At 39.6% G+C, this 22,311-nt stretch overlaps 2 protein-coding genes across 6 annotated transcripts; one reads left to right on the forward strand and one right to left on the reverse strand.

The window, feature by feature from the left end:
* Positions 1-328: 328 nt before the first annotated feature.
* Positions 329-13,937, reverse strand: LOC311145418 (kelch domain-containing protein 1-like). 4 transcript variants are annotated; one of them, XM_084181651.1, is made up of 15 exons: positions 13,827-13,937; positions 13,150-13,262; positions 12,784-12,854; positions 10,915-11,032; positions 10,516-10,628; positions 9,415-9,505; positions 9,235-9,318; positions 8,973-9,053; positions 8,718-8,776; positions 8,480-8,589; positions 8,302-8,374; positions 6,729-6,764; positions 2,982-3,066; positions 1,006-1,058; positions 329-738 (listed from the first exon to the last, which is right to left on the reverse strand). In XM_084181651.1, exons 1-15 carry the CDS (start codon positions 13,879-13,881, stop codon positions 621-623), a joined length of 1,260 nt encoding a protein of 419 aa, XP_084037777.1. In that variant the 5' UTR covers positions 13,882-13,937; the 3' UTR covers positions 329-620. The 4 variants fall into 4 exon arrangements, with proteins under 4 accessions (XP_084037777.1, XP_084037778.1, XP_084037779.1 ...); XM_084181652.1 differs by lacking the exon at positions 6,729-6,764; XM_084181653.1 differs by lacking the exon at positions 13,827-13,937 and having other exon boundaries at positions 13,150-13,522.
* pole2 (polymerase (DNA directed), epsilon 2) lies at positions 11,594-22,311 on the forward strand (the record flags this gene model as incomplete). 2 transcript variants are annotated; one of them, XM_084181647.1, is made up of 19 exons in its annotated part: positions 11,594-11,770; positions 14,640-14,740; positions 14,879-14,954; positions 15,064-15,141; positions 15,928-16,021; positions 16,832-16,906; positions 17,045-17,128; positions 17,255-17,311; positions 17,461-17,509; positions 17,620-17,692; positions 17,952-18,124; positions 18,427-18,516; positions 18,627-18,681; positions 18,907-18,966; positions 19,072-19,149; positions 21,112-21,220; positions 21,527-21,703; positions 21,855-21,922; positions 22,096-22,311. In XM_084181647.1, the coding sequence occupies 18 exons, from the start codon at positions 14,716-14,718 to the stop codon at positions 22,112-22,114; spliced, it is 1,440 nt and encodes a 479-aa protein (XP_084037773.1). In that variant the 3' UTR covers positions 22,115-22,311. The 2 variants fall into 2 exon arrangements, with proteins under 2 accessions (XP_084037773.1, XP_084037772.1); XM_084181646.1 differs by lacking the exon at positions 11,594-11,770 and adding an exon at positions 14,001-14,095 and having other exon boundaries at positions 22,096-22,310.

Genomic DNA, 22,311 nt, shown 5'->3' on the forward strand with positions numbered 1-22,311 from the left:
CTGCCGATAGTAAAGGTTCTCAGGACTTTTGAGTTGTTTGTAGACTAGGTTACCAACGAGTTGTGGTGTTCACGGAGGACCAAGCCGCCAAGTGTCTTGTCTGTTGACGAAACCATGGCAACAAGGCAGTGCAGCAGCCAGGCACTGGAGAAGGCTCGTCCAATCGCCTGGCGTTTGTGTAATAGGCATTCCAAGGCCATAACACAACTTTAGTGAATTCACATTTTTATGACTGTCTTCAAAAGTATTTTATAATGTTGTTGTAACCATTTTGTTATTATAAAATGGTGGCCAAAGCAAATTTGTAGTTGTAAAAATTATGATATCAAACATTACAACAGTCTTGTTTATTAAAATGCCTTTGTTGCAGGCAGAAGACACACCCATTCAGTCATTTATATAAAATCAACTGTAAAACATAAAAAATATATGGATACATAATGATAATAAACTACAATCTTTTGAAAGACGAATCTCCCCACATACCCTGAAGGCCTTATCAACAGTAATATGTAGAACATGGAGTATGAACTCTGCATTATCAATTTACTGTAGTCTACTATTGAACATTTCCCTCTAATTAATATTTACATATGACAATGCTATATTTTCCTAGATGTTCAAAAAAATGACATTCTCCTCTGTACAGCTGACAGAAGTTTTGGGGGCATACATGGAAGCTGTTTTTGAAGCAGCTTGCAGTTCTTCACATTCTTGGCTATGTAATCCTCACATATCCTGTGCAAAAAGATTAAACGTATTAAGGGACAGTGAAAGTATCGACTAAGAGGGCATGCATTTGGAAGATGTAGCATACTATATTAATCTTTCACTATGTTATAGCATCTATGTAATGGCAAAAAATTGATTTCATTAACTACTTGTATGGGGACCATTCTATATATAGAATGTTTTTTTTCACAGTCAACATGATTTCCCAAATATCAAAGTGTCTTTTTAGCTGAGAGATTCTTCCTTATTGAATGATCATAATTGAATAGTTACCGAAAGAGGGGGTAGGGCTGGATCTGGAAAACAAGTGCATCATTGCAGTGACCCTGAAGAAAGGTGACAAAAATAGTTAATTGTAGTTTTATAAACCACACCACGACAGCTCATTGTAAACGTGTTCCATAATTCATAATAAATATGTTCCATAATTCATCATAAATGAGTGCTGTATAGACACTTTCTGTTCATGAATTTGAATAATATATGCTTTAACATACTACCAAGCAATCTCCTTCCTGTCACAAATGGTAAAATCATCCCAATGACGAAGGTGCATAAAGATGGAGGAATTCAGATACACTACATGACCAAAGGTTTGTGGACACCTGCTCATCGAACATTAAAATGGAGTTGGTCCCCCCTTTGCTGCTATAACAGCCTCTGTTCTTCTGGGAAGGCTTTCCACTAGATGTTGGAACATTACTGCGGGGACTTGCTTCTTCAGCCACAAGAGCATTAGTGAGGTTGGGCACTGATGTTGGGCGATTAGGCCTGGCTCGCAGCCGGCGTTCCAATTCATCCCAAAGGAGTTCGATGGGGTTGAGGTCAGGGCTCTGTGCAGGCCAGTCAAGTCCTTCCACACCGATCAACAAACAATTTCTGTATGGACCTCGCTTTGAGCACGGGGGCATTGTCATGCTGAAACAAGAAAGGGCCTTCCCCAAACTGTTGCCACAAAGTTGGAAGCACAGAATCGTCTAGAATGTCATTGTATGCTGTAGCGTAAACATTTCCCTTCACTGGAACTAAGGGGCCTCGCCCAAACCATGAAAAACAGCCCCAGATCATTATTCCTCCTCCACCAAACTTTACAGTTGGCACTATGCATTGGTGCAGGTAACGTTCTCCTGGCATCCACAAAACCCAGATTTGTCCGGCGGACTGCCAGATGGTGAAACGTGATTAATCACTCCAGAGAACGCATTTCCACTGCTCCAGAGTCCAATGTCGGCGAGCTTTACATCACTCCAGCCGACGCTTGGCATTACGCATGGTGCTCTTAGGCTTGTGTGCGGCTGCTCGGCCATGGAAACCCATTTCATGAAGCTCCCGACGAACAGTTATTGTGCTGACGTTGCTTCCAGAGGCAGTTTGGAACTTGGTAGTGAGTGTTGCAACCGAGGACAGACGATTTTGAAGTGCTACGCGCTTCAGCACTCGGTGGTCCCGTTCTGTGAGCTTGTGTGGCCTACCACTTTGCCGCTGAGCCGTTGTTGCTCCTAGATGTTTCCACTTCACAATAACAGCACTTACAGTTGACCGGGGCAGCTCTAGCAGGGCAGAAATTGAACTGACTTGTTGGAAAGGTGGCATCCTATGACGGTGCCAAGTTCTAAGTCACTGAGCTCTTCAGTAAGGCCATGTTTGTCTATGGAGATTGCATGGTGGTGTGCTCAATTTTATACACCTGTCAGCAACGGGTGTGGCTGAAATAGCCAAATCCACAAATTTGAAGGAGTGTCCACATACTTTTGTATATATAGTGTATTACATCATTGTTTTTAGCACTATCCACAGAGTTCCTAAACTACTGTGCCTATAAATCAGCAACATCTACTATCTAATCTACTCGTTTTTTTTCTTCAAATTGCAGCTGTCTTGGAGCTAGAATTGGGATCATGTATACTGCGCTAATGCCGATACAAAAAAAGAGTAACGGCGAACTGAGCAAACGAGGCATTTGTGGTAAGTATACGTAGTCCCGTGTAGCTCAGTTGGTAGAGCATGGCGCTTGCAATGCCAGGGTTGTGGGTTCGTTTCCCACGGGGGACCAGAATGAAAAAATGTACGCACTCACTAACTGTAAGTCACTCTGGATAAGAGCGTCTGCTAAATGACTAAAAATGTTTTAAAAAATGTATATGAGGGCTGTCATCTTTATGCACCTTCACCATTGAATGATTTGATAAGTTCCCTGTGTGGTTTCCATACAATTACAATTATTCTAAAGTGGCTTCCGTAATACTTACTGTGTCTACAAGGAGGATGTAGTCGCAACTACCACCAAAAACAATGACATCAGAGTCCTTCCCTTGGCATGCTGTGTGCCACAACCTGAGGGTGGAAAGTAAATAAAATGGAGACTTTTAAAGGTCAGGGCCTGGTTTCCCAGTTGCAATGTAACTTTATTTTTATTTTACCCCTTTTTCTCCCCAGTTTGTAGTTACAGTCTTGTCCTATCGCTGCAACTCAAATCAAATCAAATTGTATTTGCCACATGCACCGAATACAACAGGTGTAGACATTACAGTGAAATGCTTATTTACAAGTCCTTAACCAACAATGCAAAGTTAAAAAAAAAAGAAAAAAAAGTGTTAAGCAAAAAAAATAAAAGCAAATAACTAAAGAGCAGCAGTAAAATAAAATAACAGTAGGGAGGCTATATACAGGTGGGTACCGGTGCAGAGTCGATGTGCGGGTGCACCGGCTAGTCGAGGTAATAATCACATTATTTTTTAAATGATTAACTAATCTCTGTACCCCACACATACAAATATCTGTAAGGTCCCTCAGTCAAGCAGTACATTTCAAACACAGATTCAACCACAAAGACCAGGGAGGTTTTACAATGCCTCGCAAAGAAGAGCACCTATGGGTAAAAAAAAAAAAAAAGCAGACATTGAATATCCCTCTGATCATGGTGAAGTTATTAATTTAACTTTGGATGGTGTATGAATACACAGTCACTACAAAGATACAGGCAGCCTTCCTAACTCAGTTGCCGGAGAGGAAGGAAACCGTTCAGGGATTTCACCATGAGGCCAATGGTGACTTTTATAGAACAAGAAAGCGCCCAATTCACCGCTTTATTGACAACGTTTCGATCCAAAACTGATCTTCGTCAGGTCAAACAAACTGAGTTCTCACGTCCCAAAATATACAAATTTTACCTCACATGACCATTGCGGACATGACGCATGGTGGGTGCAAAAAACATCTGTGTCTAATAATCTCTAATAATTTAATAACAGTGAGATGGGTACATGTAGTGGTTCCAGAAAATAATATATATTTACAAAATGACCAAGTGGGTGACCTGGAAGGCAAGACAAATCAAAGTAAAGTGACATATTCATGTAAGAAATGGTCTGATATCAAACTCTTGGTTCAGACCTCTAGGAGACATGGTACACAAACGGTGAATCCAATACAATTCTCTTCTCAATAATAGATTATCAGTATCTCCACCCCTCCTGGGAGTCTTAACATGTTCGATGCCAATGTATCTCAAAGAGCTAATGTTGTGACGAGCCACCATGAAATGCGCAGCCACAGGGTTTCTCTGGTCAAGGGTCCTGATATTACTCCTTGTTTTCAGAGCTCGTTTTGTTTTTCCTACATAGCATAGGCCACAAATACACTGGATCAGGTATATCAAATTTTATGTGGAACATGTAATGATGCCCTTAATCTTAATGGCCTTGCCCGTAATAGGGTGATTGAACATTGTACATTTGTTCGTGAAGTTACACTGGGTACATCCGCCACATCTATAGTTACCGTCAGGAACATTGTCTAGAAAGGTACTGCGTGGCACTGGTGGAAGATCGGACCTCACCACCATTTGACTGATGTTGGGGCGCGTCTGAAGACTACCCGCAGGGGTTCTTTAAACATATTTTCTAGTTATGGATCAGTGCTCAAGATGTACCAGTGTTTTTTAATGATGTGGTCGAACTGTTTACCAAGTGGGGAGTACTGTTTACCAATGGTGACTTTAAAACAGTTACAGAGGTTAATGGGTGTGATATGAGAATTTAGGATGGATCAACAACATTGTAGTTACTCCACAATACTAACCTAATTGACAGTGAAAAGAAGTAAGCCTGTACAGAATAAAAATATTCCAAAACAGTAGGACAAGAACATAAAACACAAGGTCAAATGTTCAAAGGAAGGCCCAAAAAACTGTCAAAGACTCCAGTCACCTAAGTCATAGACTGTTCTCTCTGCTACCGCACGGCAAGTGGTACCGGAGCGCCAAGTCTAGGTCCAAAAGGCTCCTTAACAGCTTCTACCCCCAAGCCATAAGACTGCTGAACAATTAATCAAATGGCCACCCGGACTATTTGCATTGAACCCCCCCTTTTGTTTTTACAGTGCTGCTACTCGCTGTTTATTATCAATGCATAGTCACTTTACCCCTACCTACCCTTTAAGAGTGTGCTCCTAATCTCAGCTCGTTACCTGTATAAAAGACACCTGGGAGCCAGACATTTTTCTGATTGAGAGGGGGTCAAATACTATTTATATTATATTATATTTAAATACTTATTTCCCTCATTAAAATGCAAATCAATTTATAACATTTTTGACATGCGTTTTTCTGGATTTTTTGTTGTTATTCTGTCTCTCACTGTTCAAATAAACCTACCATTAAAATTATAGACTGATCATTTCTTTGTCAGTGGGCAAACATACAAAATCAGCAGGGGATCAAATACTTTTTTCCCTCACTGTATATGTTGCAACATTTTCTAAAAACATGTTTTCACTTTGTCATTATGGGTTATTGTGTGTAGATGGATGAGGAAAATATATTTAATCAATTTTGAAATCGGGCTGTAACACAACAAAATGTGGAATAAGTCAAGGGGTATTAATACTTTCTGAAGGCACTCTATATTTAAATAATATTTTAATCAATTTCATGTTCATTCAATTGGGATGTATTTGGCTACTGTCTACTTTTTGCTTAAATATATTTAATGATGTGTAGCCTAACATGTGCTCAATGATCTGTCAAATCTTGAATTAATGTATTAATAATAGGGTAAGCATTAGAATAAGCCACCTCAATATTTGCAGCCATGGGACGGAGCTGATCCGTCGTCCGTACTGTGGAATAATTCCAATGTTTAGGTCAAAGTTGAATGGGGAAAGCTGACCAGAGAGCAGCGCTGGCTTTCTTTCCATCCTATCAGCATCGACACATGGCTCAACGACGCGCACTCTCTGCGAGGTGTTTTGGGAAACGCATGTTACATCTTCGACCGTTGTAGGAAAGCTGCATTGTTAACACTCTTAAGCCTAGGTTACATCGCTATTGGGAAACTAGGCCAAGCTCAAGCAAATTACTAAGATTGTCTCACCCAATGTTCAAGAATGGCCTTTTTCCCTTTATTCAGATTACAACCACTCATTTTCAGTTATTTGAAAAGGAAATCATCTCCCAAATATCACTATTTCTAAAACAAGCCATAGAAAGTTGGTTGCAATTTCAATTTAATCCTCCAGAAACGACAGAACAAATAATGCAACAAATATTGTGGTTAAATTGAAATATACTAATTGACAAAAAAACTTTATTTTTTGACAGAATGTTTAAAAAAGGTATAATCTTCGTAAATGATATCATCGGTAGGACTGGTGGAGTTATGTCGCACATGCAGCTAACAAAAACATATGGAAATGTCTGTTCTACCCAAAATTACAACGAAATAATTGCAGCCTTACCGCAAAAGTGGAAGAGGAAAGTGGAAGGGGGAGAAAGTAAGGAACTTGTCTGTCGGCCTTGCATTAAAGAACATAATTGGTTAAGGAAAACTGTGATAAATAAAAAAGTATATCAGTTTCACTTAAGGACCAAAGGATTGACAGCCGTCCCATATAGATTGCAAAATAGGTGGGAAGAGTTATTTTTGTTTTGGTTCTGTCCATTTGTAGTTTGTTTTTGGACACAGGTCCAGGAATGGCTAAAGGATTGCAATATTTACCTGGAGCTAACCTTGCAGATAGCATTACTGGGTGATCTGAAAAGTCATAGTCAATCGATCAATAATATAATAATACTTTTAGCAAAAATGTTTATTTTTAATTCACAATCTGTAGAAGCAATGAGAATAGAAAGGTTCAGAACTTTTGTAAAACATCACAGTACGGTTGAAATATATATGGCAAATAGAAATCCTATATGGATGGTGTTAAGAGATAGATGGGAGGTATTGAATGGAGTTGAAGGATGGGACTAATAACAAATAACAACAAATAATAACAAGATAACTAATAATGTAAGCATACTGTGTCCATAATAAGTATATAGGTTGTATGTTGGGAGATTTTGGGAAAGAGCACAGTTAGAAAGATATGGCATATCTTATGGCAAACCGAATGGACATCATGAAAATGATCGGAGAGGTTGAGAGTAGAAGAAGTTCAGGAGCAAAAACAAATAAAATATAATTATTGTAAAATTGACTGTGTCCATAAGGTGTAGATAGTAAGTATAGACCGGAAGTAGAGGCCTGGGCATTGTTGTTCACTAATTTACCCCAAGTAGGGAAAGGATGGCGGGGTTGAAAAGTAATAAAGGGGAGTATATATATAAAAAACATGGGGGATTGGAAGTGATGCAGACAATTACATTGATGGAAGTTACAATCTACCCCCCCCCCAATTTTTTTTTTAAATAGGCCCAGGTGCATCGTTATTTACGAGCCAACTTTTGAAGTGTTTCCCAAACAAGCACGTAGAGAGAACGTTCGTAAAGTGCGCCGTTAGACCAGATCCTGACAGGATCCGTTTTCTCCATTCAAATCTTACCTTAACATTATAACTACTCCACAATACTGACAACAGATCCGCTGCTAGAGAGATATTAGCCTACCACCTATGGCTGCAAATAGGCTATTGAGGAGTCTTATTATGCTAACCCAATAATAATGCACTAAATCACAGATTGGCCACGTCATTGCGCACATCATGAAACACATTTAGGCAAAACAATTTTACAGACAGTAGCTAAGTCGCAAAATATAACTAAATTGATTGAACATTAAATTGATTTCAATATGATTGAAATAGCCTTTATAGGCCCATGTAGCCTAAGTATATTTTAATGCAGTCATCTTGGTTTACATTTGAAACATAATTGTATCCTTCACTTGTTTGTAACAATTGCAAATACTTTGGGAACTTTCCTATTTGTAGTCAACTTCGTTCTGAAGTTCTCGGCAGTCACAGTCAGACAGCCTAAACATCTTGATGTTTAGCAGAGATCTTCTAACGATGCACTTTGGCTGCTCTACGAGTGGTCTGGATCACTTGATGTGCAAAGGTTTTTAAGGGCCACGTTACTAACGAAGGCTCTAGGAAACACTAACGCTACGAAAGCTCTGGGAAATGAGGCCCATATCATAGAATTACATAGAGATCCTATAATTCACTCTGAGTCAGACAATGTGTTAACCGTTTTATCATTTGCACATTTTAGGTACATTCCTCAGATTGGAAAATGAAATACTTTCTGATATAATTTAAGTCATTTAACTGTCATTAAACATACACTACCTTGGTTTGTTCATGTATGGATGCTCAAGCGCTCTCCATTTCTTTGTCTCAACATCAAATGCCCAGCCATCACCTGGAGATAAAACAATTTTTTTTTAGAAAACCAAATAATGCCACGTTTCCATGGAACATAAGGTACAGAGGTAGGATTGGGAACCTGCACGGGTAAATGACTTACTCATTGGTTCGCAGTCTATACCCAGTCCTCCAAATAGAAACAAAGCGCTATCAGATACTGCAGTGAGGGTGTGCCACGACCTTCCCATTGGCACAGTGGATGCTGGTACTCTGGAAAAGCCATTTTGAAAGAACAGATTAAAAAAAAAAAATAATCAAGCATGATGTGATAACAGTATAGTTTCGGACAGTAACCATTTTAAGTTGAGCATTTGAAAGAGTGAACTGTAAATACCTACATTTCAGACCATGTCCATGATTCTAGATCTAGACAATGAATGTCACTTGTCCTGGATTCCTAAAAGTGAAAAGAAAAACAGAAGATCTTATTCCAAACCAGCGCAAAAAAAAAAAAAAAAGAGTAAAATGTCCTATGTTTCATTAAACTTGTATGTCCAGTAGGAGACACAATCTCATGAATCGTTGTATCACTTTAGGGTGTCTGTGTCTGTGTCAATGCAACCATGGAGAGGAGTTGGGATGAATCATCTCACCCTTATTCTGCCCCCACATACGTATCCTTTGTGGCCAAGTGTTGCACTGGCATGGGCAGCTCTGGGGTCAGGGGCACGACCCTGTAGACAAAAACAACATTTACAGTGTAGCTAGATATCCACAAAGAAACTATCATATTTTAAGTGTCTTGCCTTATCTGCTATACTGTTAATAATATGCTATGACAACACCATGTCTTTGTATATCCACTGAATGAATTGCTTTATTTTGTATGTAAACACAATTTAATGTCCGTAATACACTGGTATGTGGTTCACTCCAACTGGCCGATGTTGGGTCAAACATATGGACTTCATTGTTCCATCCCCAATAGATGTCATCCACCTACAAAGCACAATATTACTAATCCATACAATAAGGAAAGTTAATAGTAAATGAATGTATACCTTTGGACATAATTGCACCCAGAAGAAAAATTACCCTTAACGTTGATGCCTCATCCATCAGGAAGCTTCTGTTGTTACGGATGTCATCAAGTTGCTTATGACCATATCCAGCAAAGTAGATGAGTCTACAGAATGACCAAAACATCTTCCAATCACACAGGGTTCATATTACTACAGAATGACCAAAACATCTTCCAATCACACAGGGTTCATATTACTACAGAATGAACAAAACATCTTCCAATCACACAGGGTTCATATTACTACAGAATGACCAAAACATCTTCCAATCACACAGGGTTCATATTACTACAGAATGACCAAAACATCTTCCAATCACATGGGGTTCATATTACTACAGAATGACCAAAACATCTTCCAATCACACAGGGTTCATATTACTACAGAATGACCAAAACATCTTCCAATCACACAGGGTTCATATTACTACAGAATGACCAAAACATCTTCCAATCACACAGGGTTCATATTACTACAGAATGACCAAAACATCTTCCAATCACACGGGGTTCATATTACTACAGAATGACAAAAACATCTTCCAATCACATGGGGTTCATATTACTACAGAATGACCAAAACATCTTCCAATCACACGGGGTTCATATTACTACAGAATGACCAAAACATCTTCCAATCACATGGGGTTCATATTACTACAGAATGACCAAAACATCTTCCAATCACATGGGGTTCATATTACTACAGAATGACCAAAACATCTTCCAATCACACGGGGTTCATATTACTACAGAATGACCAAAACATCTTCCAATCACACAGGGTTCATATTACTACAGAATGACCAAAACATCTTCCAATCACACGGGGTTCATATTACTACAGAATGACCAAAACATCTTCCAATCACACAGGGTTCATATTACTACAGAATAACCAAAACATCTTCCAATCACATGGGGTTCATATTACTACAGAATGACCAAAACATCTTCCAATCACATGGGGTTCATATTACAGGGGAGCTGGGAAACTCCATAAGTGTAGGAAAGACTTTAGTTGGGCCAGCACACTCTTTTCTTTAGACCACTCCCAATAGTAAATGTGTAATCTGAACCCTGCCGATCTTTCTATTTACATAAAGAATGTTTACCTGCCATTGAAAACCCAACAAGAGAGCTTATCTCTGGGTGAGGGAGTGGAGCCACTCTTATGGTTCACTTTCCTCCAGCTGTATTTCCCATCCAGGAGATTGACACAGTAAAGCTGCAAACACAGATCATTTCAGCATGTAAATGTGAACAAAACAATGTAAGGTTTTGTAAACTATTGAGGATTTTCACACATCCCTGCAAATGTACTGTACATCAGGGCTTGTATTCATCAAGTGTCTCAGAGTGGGATCTCTGATCTAGGATCAGGTCCACCCTGCCCATGTAATCTTGTTCATTATGATCTAAAAGGAAAAAATGAATCCTACATCAGTACTCCTACTCTGAGACACTTTGTGAATACATGCTCTCAAGCCTTTATTTCTGTTGAATGAGTTTACCTGATTGGTCTGTCCGTTGTCATTACATCCCCCAAATATGTACATGTCTCCATTCAGAGAGCAGCCACAGGTGCCTGACATTGGGGGTGGGACCTCTCCAGACATCTTGCCCATTTCCCTTCAGATTGGAGAACAAACAGAACAGGGAAATTAGGGTTTCAGTTCTGCAGCTAATTCATTCCAGAACACACATTGCACATAAAGCATACAATTGACCAGATGTATTTAGCGAGTTGAACCAATGCGGTTTCTGCATTATGATGTATTTACATGACACTTCAACATTCTATGGCAGCCATGTTAGCTACCCATTAACAATACATGACAAATATTTTTTTTAATACTATACAACTGACAAATATTTTTTTAAATACTATACACTCTAGAGTGAATTTACAACCGCACCCTGAATGTCTACAATTAGAATTATGATGAATTTACATTACACTACAATAGCCATGTTAGTTCCCCATTAAAATTACATGGGGAATATTTAAACAATGATATGTAATTGTACGTTCATAAATTCACCCTGGCAACCTACTCCGATTTCAGAGTGCTCTGGTTTAAAAGTGCCAGAGCGCAGAATAATTGAGGAATTTAAGAACGCCCTAAACTCGGTTGTTATGACAGGTGTAAGTAAACATCGACTAAAAACGGAATAAAATGTTTGCCAGGTAACACAGAGTTAGTCATGAACCCTCTTGATAACATGACAACAGTCTAGCAGCTCTACCAGCTCTGCTAGGGCGAGTAAAATGTTCAGAGTGAGGTGTTTTCTCATTTGTGTCTGGAAGTAACAAGCTAGCCAACTCTTTAGGCAGTTGGCGTGGGTGCTTGACTGCCGTTGTAAAGGGTGAGTTCGTCAATTTAATCGTAAATTCAGAGCGTTGTCAGATTGTCCGTTGGTAAATGGAGATACTGGACGCTCTAGCCGAGGAGTAGCGTTGATCCGAGCGTTCTGACCTCACGACCGCAGTAAAGCACCCAAGCTAACGTTGGCTAGCTTGCTAGCTACTTCCAGACACATATGAGAGAGCACCACACTCTTGACCATTTTACTCGCCCTAGCAGAGCTGGTTAGTGTTTTCATGTTATCAAGAGGGTTAGTGACTGTAACTGTGTTATGGCAACAATTTAATAACGTTTTTTTTTTTGCCGACGTTTACTGACACCGGTCATATTCAACGGGTGTTGCACCTTCGTAAATTAATCAGTTATTCTGCACTCATAGACGAGAGTGCTCTGAAATTGGAGTAGATAGCCAGAGTGAATTTACAAACGCACCCATAATAAGAAGGGATCAACCCTACTTCTCGACCAGAGCATCCAGTGTGCCCGCTCTTAGAGCGAAACGCTCTGAATATATGAACTGACAATCTGACAACGCTACGAATTTACGAACGCCCAGAGCGCACACTGACACTCTAGAGTGAATTTACAACCGCACCCTGAATGTCTAGCACCCTGAAATGTTTATTTGAACACAATTCTACATTCTAAAAGTTTACCTAACTCTCTAAATACTAATATTCCACTGTGTCAATGTAATAACATTCTAGCAACTATGCAGTAGACCTAACACCACTGATCATGCGATGCAGAGCTTAAAAATGATCACTTGTAGTGTTTACATAGTCTGCCATCTAATTATATATTGGTTTCAGTGAAATCGTTGAGTAAATTGTTGCATATAATTTTTTTCGTGGGTAGACTAGATTTTTTAAAAGATGTTTAGACTGTAGTTTTCCAAGGTTCCAAGCTTTTTTATTACATCAATTTATTCATTCATAATCTTTGAAATGTGTTTATCTATATACTTCCCATATACAAAAATACAATTAGTTATAATTACATTAATATTCTTACCATACACCTCTTTCTAAATCATAAAACCAGACTTCATCATTGGGTAGGAAAACTTCAGCAGCAGCAATTGACTGCAGAAAACAATTCAAACGTAAAAGTTAATCTATTTTTAGATTTCTGAATGGGAAGATGGAATACCTTGCTTTACATTCTTAAATTCTAGCTTTGCATATTCATCAATACTGTATGGAAAAAAACATTTATTGCATAACTGCATTGAATAATTTTGCATATCCCTACAACATATTAGTGAAATATTGAAACGCTTAACATAAATTCAAGCCTTTCCATTGACAATGTTTGTAAAGATATTTGCTAGTAGGCTTTCTTCAAACTGTTCCATCTGTTTTACAGTTTTTTGCTTACCACGTAGCCTCCCCACACGTACAGGAAATTTCCCTCAACTACAGCCGTATGACCGCTTCGCTCACCGGCTACAAGCTCTGGACAGTGTTTTGCAATCGCAGAATCCATGGGTGCTAAAAAGAGAGAGAAAAAAGAACGAAAGGTCGCTACATAAAAGGCCACATGTGGCGGTACTTTCAGTGTCTCTGGTTGAAGAAATCTGTAAAAATGTAGCGGTGTTGCTCAGAGATCCAAGTAACACATTTTTGTCAACACAGCCATTGACAGCTAAGAAGCAAGGCTATAGGAAGTGAGGGTGCAAGGGTCTCTAGCCCGTCGTCTCAAGAGGATGTTTTCCAACAGCTTCTTGGAGAAAACAAGTTTTTCTTGCCCTGATAAGCTTCAGGGCAGGTTGTCTTATTGGACACTTCTGGCCGATCCTTCAACCTGACCTACTAATGGTTGTTCTATTCTGTATTATTTCTACACCAATAAAATGATGTGTTGTAACAATTGTAGAATAATATTGCGATATGATGAATAAACATATGAGAACTTGTTCTCAACTGACTTACCTGGTTAAATAAAGGTTAAAAAAATAAAAATAAAAAAATAAATATGACAAGACTAATATACATTAATAACCATGCAAATTGATAATGCATTGATAAGTAATACTCTGAGTAATAGCTACTTACATGTCTGGCTGCTATATCCATGTGTCTTTGAGAATACCCAATGTTTTGAAAACATCAGCTGACTTCAACCAGCAAATATTGGCAGAATCGTGCAGCAGTGAAGCTTGTTGTGTAGAATCTTTGCTTTGAAGGAAGTGACGAAACATATAGGCGGAAGTTAAGATTTAGCGCCAAATGTTGATTGTTGAAGAAAGATTGAACATGGAGGTTCGCAGAGTGAAGACGAAAGTATCTGCTGGCTTCAAGATGCGGGGACTTATGCTTCGACCGTACGCTATCATTTGTCAATCATGTTGTTCTCGACATGAAATTTTGTTTACAATAAATGTAATGGCTGCATTGCTAGTTAGTAGCTAAATCTGTCTCTTGTGTCAGTGTCACCAAGAAAGAAGCTAGGAGGCTAAGGTTAGCTTAGTTACAGTACATTACATGGACAGCTAGCAAGCTAGACAATTTAGTAGCATTCTATGCATATTTAAGCCATTAATCTATAGAAACTAATGAAAATGGTGTATGTTTTTATAGGAATGATGGGATTGATGTCTGGCAGTCAGGGGTATCCTACAAAGCAGGATCAATGAGTTAGCCAGCTAACTTTGATAAACAACCAGAAATAACAGTTGATTTGAAAGCTAGCTAAACATAGATATGTGTTTTTGGTTGAGTCAATTAGAGCATGCCCATTTAAAGCATATCTTTCTGAAAACTAAAAAGTTATTTCAGAATATTCAGGCAAGTTAGCTGGCTAACTCCTTGATCCTGCTTTGTAGTATACCCCTCAGATGTGGACGTTATGTTGTTGTTGTCCTCCAGTGAAGCCAGCAGGTACCTGGTGGAGGTGTTGGAGTCTGTCAGTGAGCTTGAACTGGAGGATGTCATCGAGAGGGTCATGGACGCTGTGGAGAAGCAGCCATGTACGTCTTCTTTGATCATAACCAACTACTAAAATCACGTACAAAACGCAATACAGTCCAGTTGTTTTTGAATTGTTGTGTTGACTATGCTTGTGAATAATGTAAATGATGTAGCTACTCCTCTCTTCTCCTGGACAGTGTCCTCCAGTATGATTGAGCTGGCTGTGATGGAGACTGCTGTGCAGGACTGCAGCCAGTCATGTGATGAAACCATGTAAGTTGAGAAAGGTGTCAGTCTCACAATAACCAATTTCATACACATTCTCTAGATAGTAATCCTCATATATTTTACTTATTCATGTGAACTATTTGATTATTTTCAGAGATAATGTCTTCAACATAATTGGTGCTTTTGATGTGCCAAGATATATCTACAGCGCAGAGAGGAAGAAGTTTGTACCGTAAGTATGAATGTATAATCCCAACTTCCTGATGTTTTACTGTTTGTTTACTTGTTTAATTACTTGTATGTGCTGTGTACATAATTCAGCTTTTAGCTGCCAAGTACTGCCAACATGTAAGGTAGTAATAATACTACTACTACATTATGTGGCTGAGCGATGAGGAGAAACTTAAATGTTTTTTTTGTCCATTGTGTATTTCCGTTTGGGGAATATTTAGATAAAGCCTGGAATAAGAAAAAGGACTACCTATAATTAAATTATAAAGATATTTAGCTTCTATGTGGTAAATGGCACGTGTGTGTATAGATTGTGTAGAGGCTTGTCTCCCACATTAATCTTCTCTTGGTGTCAGACTGGGTTCAAATGCCTTCTGTTTAGTTTTCCTGTATTTATTTATCTGTATGTATGTATGTATGTATACAGTGGATATGTATATATATATATTTTACTGCTCTAGGGATATAATTATTGTTTGGATAACCTTATTTACTATTATGTATAGATTTGTATCTTTAATTTTTTCACTCTTTGTGCGATACGCACTGCAGAGAACTCCGGAAGAAGAATGATCACAGTCAATTATTGTAATGTTTTTTTTTGTGTGTCTATTATTCCCATAAGGGATGGGTTGCCAACTGGTGATTTGACATGAAAATACAATTTAATTCATTCATTCACTACTATAGGTTGACCCCATCTAGTCTACATGGTCCAAATGTTATACCAGAATCCACCATATGAAGACATCGATCAGTGAAACTGTTGTTGTGTTCTCCCCCCCAGCCTCAACATGACCACCCACTCTGCCCCAAGTCTCTGTGGCTCAGCCAGGGACAAGGCCGAGCTCTTCAGGGAACGCTACACACTCCTACAGCAGGTCAATAGGCTACATTTTTTTTGCCCTCTGAATCCATTCTAGTCTGCTGGTCTTTGTATATTTTGGCCTTAAAGCAGCTATCCAGTGTTACCTAAATGTAATTACTGTACGAGTGAAAAAGTTTTCATTCTACATTTAAAAAAATGAAGTATGTTAAAAAGCAGCTTTCCTGTGTTGGAATGGTGTGGGTGTACCCCAACAGAATGGTGTGGGCGTATACCGGTTATTAAAAATGTTCACGAGAGCAGACCGCTGGTTGGCCAGCTCATGGTCCTCTGTAGCTCAGCTGGTAGAGCACGGCGCTTGTAACGCCAAGGTAGTGGGTTCGATCCCCGGGACCACCCATACACAAAAAAATGTATGCACGCATGACTGTAAGTCGCTTTGGATAAAAGCATCAGCTAAATGGCTTATTATTATTATTATTATTATTATTGTCTTCCTCAGGAGGATGACATCATCCTTTATGAGGAAATAGCAAGCATTTTTGAAACAGTCTGTTTAAGATAGTTTGAGGTGGGGTATTTTAAGTGTTTTTTTTCTTTTTTCTCCAATTTATGCTTTGGCCACATACAAGTATAGGATGAGTCAACAAGATTATTTGGGTATAGGTTAACAGAATATTAACTTTGAAAAGTAACATTTCCACTGGACAGTTACTTTAAAAAAAAGTGTATTTCTTGAGACGCTGCTCTCTGTGAGGTCGTTGTAAAGAGAATGTGTTCCCAATCCACTTGATAAATTAAAGTTAAATCAGTGAAGATTACATGTGTACCCTGATCCACATTGACAGTTACTCTGTTTCTGTAGCGTACACATCGGCATGAACTCTTCACCCCACCTGTAATAGGGGCCGCTGCAGAAGAAGGCAGAAACAAATTTCAGGTAATAACTCTGTTATAACCTAAAACACACTTAAATGTGTTTTAATCGATTTTATATAAGCTAAGAGGACGTTTTCCAGACTTCCTCCTCTCATGTTGAACATTGAGTGTCCTGATCTTGATCTGTTCGTGTTTTCAGCTCAAGACTGTTGAAGCTCTCTTAGGGAGTACGGCTAAGCTAGGAGATGTCATTGTCTTGGGGATGGTCACACAGCTTAAAGAGGTGAGCAGCTAAATTCATGTTAAGGACTTTTAATTGGAAAATATTGTTTATATATATATATATAACTAAAAATATGTAGTAATACCTGCCTCATGTATAGTAAAAACAAAAAAAACTTTATTTCAGGGGAAATTCTATCTGGAAGACCCCAGTGGTACAGTACAGCTGAACCTTTCGAAGGCAATATCCTTTCACTGTGGTGGGGATGGTGATGGACAGCGAATGATACAAATGTTCAGTTATATAAAGGAGCAGGGCCAATTCAAGTCTGGATTATAGTCAATGTTTATTGTATTTCAGATCGTGCATGTTTTCTTTAACCTTGTCCTCACCAGTTCCACAGCGGACTGTACACAGAATCCTGCTTTGTTCTGGCAGAAGGTAAAATAATTGATCTTCTTCATCCACATTAATGGACATCGAAGGAGATTTACTATTACCTTATTATGTTATGCAATGAGTTAGTAGTCTGGTCCTCTTTCCCCCCACAGGCTGGTATGAGGACTCAGTCTTCCATGTCAACGCATTTGGATTCCCGCCGACCGAGCCATCATCCACCACAAGGTCAGTAGATTAGAGTGTTGCTAATTGCTGACCTATCAGTATTGTATTGATTTATAAATGGACATTGCCTACATAATGCCTTCTCCTCTGAAGATCAATAGGCCTACTGAGAAGGGAGCAAGTTCTTTTAAATTCCAATGTATTGTTATTAACTCTACAGTTGGCATTTTAAAATATATTTTCCTTTCCCCTGTGTGTGTGTGTATATATATATATATAACAAATAAAACTGAGGATGAGAATGGACTCTGGTTTTCAGAGCCTACTACGGCAACGTGAACTTCTTCGGTGGCCCGTCCACCACATCGGTGAAGGCCTCGGCCAAGCTGAAGCAGCTGGAGGAGGAGAACGAGGACGCCATGTTTGTGGTGGTCTCCGACGTGTGGCTGGACAGCGTGGAGGTGCTGGAGAAGATCCACCTCATGTTCTCAGGTTCGTCCCACAACTTCTCACTGACAGAATAGGAGCTCATATGGGGGCTATTTAACAGGTTACTGTAAAGCACTTTGTGACAACTGTTTATGTAAAAAGGGCTTTATAAATACAATTGGGTTGATTGATTGATTCAAGCATTTATGCAAGTCGTAGGATTAATGTTGACATTGATGATTATTGTCATGTGTTTGTCATGTCCATCTCTGACAGATTTTGAAGTCTCCATCAGTGTGCTCAATATCTAGCTCTACTGCTTAATAGTATGGTCTGAAACAACCTTTTCATGTGTCCCATTGTAGGATACGCAGCCATGCCTCCCACCTGCTTCATCTTCTGCGGAAACTTCTCCTCTGCCCCCTATGGAAAAACACAAATCAAATCACTCAAAGGTAATTGTTTTTTTTTTATTGCCCTGCTTGTGAAGATATACTGACCTGGCAAATGGGTTATGACAGAAGCATTAGTACACACAATTGAAGTATTTTCATTTTTCCCCCAGAGTCGTTGAAAGTTCTTGCTGATGCAATCTGTGAATACCCCAGCATCCACAACAGGTAACGTGTGAGGGAGATAATCCACTTGGTTGACCTGAAAGGATGATATTCCAGGAAACCATTTCAACAGTACTACATCATTATATCACTTGCATCCCAGGGTGACAAACTGTTTTGGAAATATTCACCATGCTGCGTTATGGGTCTGGTCTTCTACTGGAAATTGTTGTTTTGCTCAGTGGTTTGTTTACTTGTCTAACTGAATGTATCCTTTCAAAACTGCAGTAGTCGCTTCGTGTTCGTTCCCGGTCCCGAAGACCCAGGTCCCAGCACAATTCTACCCAGGTGACAGTTGAAAAACGGAGACCTGTTATTCCTCTGTTGTATTGCTCATGATTTGACTATTGTCCTCTGATGTACTGTACTTTATAGAAATGCTTATGTCCTCAGGCCTCCGTTAGCAGACCACATCACGGAGGAGTTCAGACAGAGGGTGCCATTCTCTGTGTTCACTACAAACCCATGCAGGTGACGACTGAAATATAACAGTTGTTGATTTATTCTCTTTCAAGGAATTTGTCTCTTGAGCTTTATTAAAGGGATACAGTGCATTCGGAAAGTATTCAGACCCCTTGACTTTTTCCACATTTTTTTTTACGTTACAGCCTTATTCTAAAATGGATTACATAATTTCACCCCTCATCAATCTACACACAATACCCCATAATGACAAAGTAAAAAAACGTTTTAAAAATGTTTTGCAAATGTATTACAAAATTTAAGTGGAAATATCACATTTACATAAGTATCCAGACCCTTTACTCAGTACTTTGTTGAAGCACCTTTGGCAACGATTACAACATTGCATCTTCTTGGGTATGATGCTACAAACTTGGCACAACTGTATTTGGGGATTTTCTCCCATTCTTCTCTGCAGATCCTCTCAAGCTCTGTCAGGTTGGATGGGGAGCGTCGCTGCACAGCTATTTTCAGGTCTCTAGAGATGTTTGATCGGGTTTAAGTCCGGGCTCTGGCTGGGCCACTCAAGGACATTCAGAGACTTGTCCCAAAGCCACTCCTGCGTTGTCTTGGCTGTGTGCTTAGGGTCGTTGTCCTGTTGGATGGTGAACCTTCACCATTGTCTGAGGTCTTGAGTGCTCTGGAGCAGGTTTTCATGAAGGATCTCTCTGTACTTTGCTCCGTTCATCTTTCCCTCGATCCTGACTAGTCTCCCAGTCCCTGCCACTGAAAAACATCCCCACAGCATGATGCTGCCACCACCATGCTTCACCGTAGGGATGGTGCCAGGTTTCCTCCAGACGTGACGCTTGGCATTCAGGCCAAAGAGTTAAATCTTGGTTTCATCAGACCAGAGTCCTTTAGGTGCCTTTTGGCAAACTCTAAGCAGGCTGTCATGTGCCTTTTACATTTAAATTTTTTACATTTTTAGTTATTTAGCAGACGCTCTTATCCAGAGCGACTTACAGTTAGTGAGTGCATACGTAATTATTTTTTTATTTTTTCATACTGGCCCCCCGTGGGAATCGAACCCACAACCCTGGTGTTGCAAACGCCATGCTTTACCAACTGAGCTACATCCCTGCCTGCCATTCCCTCCCATACCCTGGATGACGCTGGGCCAATTGTGCGCCGCCCCACTGAGGAGTGGCTTCCGTCTGGCCACTCCGGGCTCCCGAGTGGCGCAGCGGTCTAAACACTACATCTCAGTGCTAGAGGCGTCACTACAGACCCCCTGGTTCGATTCCAGGCTGTATCACAACCGGCCGTGATTGGGAGTCCCACAGGGCGGCGCACAATTGGCCCAGCGTCGTCCCGGGTTTGGCCGGGGTAGGCCGTCATTGTAAATAAGAATTTGTTCTTAACTGACTTGCCTAGTTAAATAAAGGTTAAATAAAAACTCTAGCAGAAAGGCCTCATTGGTGCTGCAGAGATGGTTGTCCTTCTGGAAGGTTCTCCCATCTCCACATGTATAAGGTCAAAGAGACATAAAAATAGTATCCAGTCCATATGACTCTGGGGAAGTAGATAAAGGGCTTCATTGCCAAAATCCCCAACTAGCCGTTTAAGTTCCTATGAAGAAATGAGCACTTAATGGCTAATATGTAACATTGTTCTCAAATACATTTGGCTACATTTGCTCATTATAACAATCAGTGGAGGCTGCTGAGGAGGACAGCTCATAATAATGGCTGGAACAGAGTGAGTGGAATGGCATCAAACACATGAAAACCATGTGTTTGATGTATTTGATACCATTCCACTATTCTGCTCCAGCCATTACCACGAGCCCATCCACCACCATTTAAGGTGCCACCAACCTCCTGTGAAAACAATTGACCATTCTTTGACAGTTACATTTCACAGGTTTTGTGATGGCTTGTAGTCTTTGTTTTGCCTGTTTGCAGTGGCATTTTGTAAATGTCATCTTTTAACATCTCACAACCTGTGAATCTAATTTTCCTATGTCAGAATCCAGTACTTCAGCCAGGAGATTGTTGTCATCAGAGAAGACCTGGTGAACAAGATGTGCAGGAATTGTGTCCGACTGCCTAGCAGCAATCTCGACATTCCAAACCATGTGAGTCTCAGCTGCTCAGTTATGACACACACAACCTCTACTAGTACAATTACCTACATTATATAAACGTATCTAGTTACCTTGGCCTATATTCACAAAGAGCCTCAGAGTAGGAGTGTTGATCCAGGATCAGGCCCCCCCCCCCCGTTCATAGAATTATGAACTAAAAGGCTAAACTGATCCTAGATCAGAACTCCTACTCTGAGACACTGTGTGAATACTTGTCCGGTAATTTAATGTATTCTTCATGAATGATAACGACATGAAAATGTCTTGACAATCACCCCATACATTCTCTGTCTCCAGTTTGTGAAGACCATCTTGTCTCAGGGCCACCTGACACCACTGCCGTTGTATGTCAGTCCAGTGTTCTGGGCCTATGACTACGCTTTACGGGTTTACCCCGTGCCTGATGTCATCATCTTTGCGGACAAATATGACCCTTTCAACATCTCCAACACAGACTGCCTCTGCATCAACCCGGTACTTTACGCTTATTCCTAGATTTCCACCATTTTGTTTTATTATGAGACTGTATGAAATGTTGGACATAAACTATTATGATGAGCTCTTATATTCCTAATTTAGAAAGTTTTTTTTTTAAACGTATTGTATCGTCATTCTGTTCTTGCAGGGCTCCTTCCCAAGAAGCGGCTTCACCTTTAAGGTATATTACCCATCCAACAGGACCGTTGAGGACAGGTGAGACATGTTATTTGCTCTGTGTTTATGCAGGCTTTACACCTAATTCACTTGGTGATAATCATTAATTTACTGGCAATATGGTAACTATAGTATATTGAGAATCAATTTGGTTTCTATGTCGGTCTTCATTTCTCTTTGCTGATCTAAATATTCCTTATTTTTCCTCACAGCAAACTTCAAAGCCTCTAAAGACCATTAGGATGATTCTGGACTGGGGGATTGGCTGTTATGGTTGTGTAAAATGTTTTTTGTAAAATATGTCTAAAAATACTTTTGCTAAATCCCTTTGTATTTTATAAAGGTTCACTGTCATTGAATTGTCATCTTTGTGTTTTTTTTACTTGACTGGTGAATATTGGACAATAAAGCAAATCATATTTTTGTTA

Source organism: Coregonus lavaretus, assembly GCF_964263955.1.
Source record: "Coregonus lavaretus genome assembly, chromosome: 18".
NCBI lineage: Eukaryota > Metazoa > Chordata > Actinopteri > Salmoniformes > Salmonidae > Coregonus > Coregonus lavaretus.

Bases quoted from the DNA above. Each gene is read 5' to 3' on its own strand.
- LOC311145418 (XM_084181651.1), bottom strand. From the start codon at position 13,881: ATGTTTTCAAAACATTGGGTATTCTCAAAGACACATGGATATAGCAGC. The intron at 9,319-9,414 runs GTAATTTTTCTT...TGTGCTTTGTAG, and splicing joins ATGAGGCATCAACGTTAAGG to GTGGATGACATCTATTGGGG. The intron at 8,590-8,717 runs GTAGGTATTTAC...TGGCTTTTCCAG, and splicing joins TCATGGACATGGTCTGAAAT to AGTACCAGCATCCACTGTGC.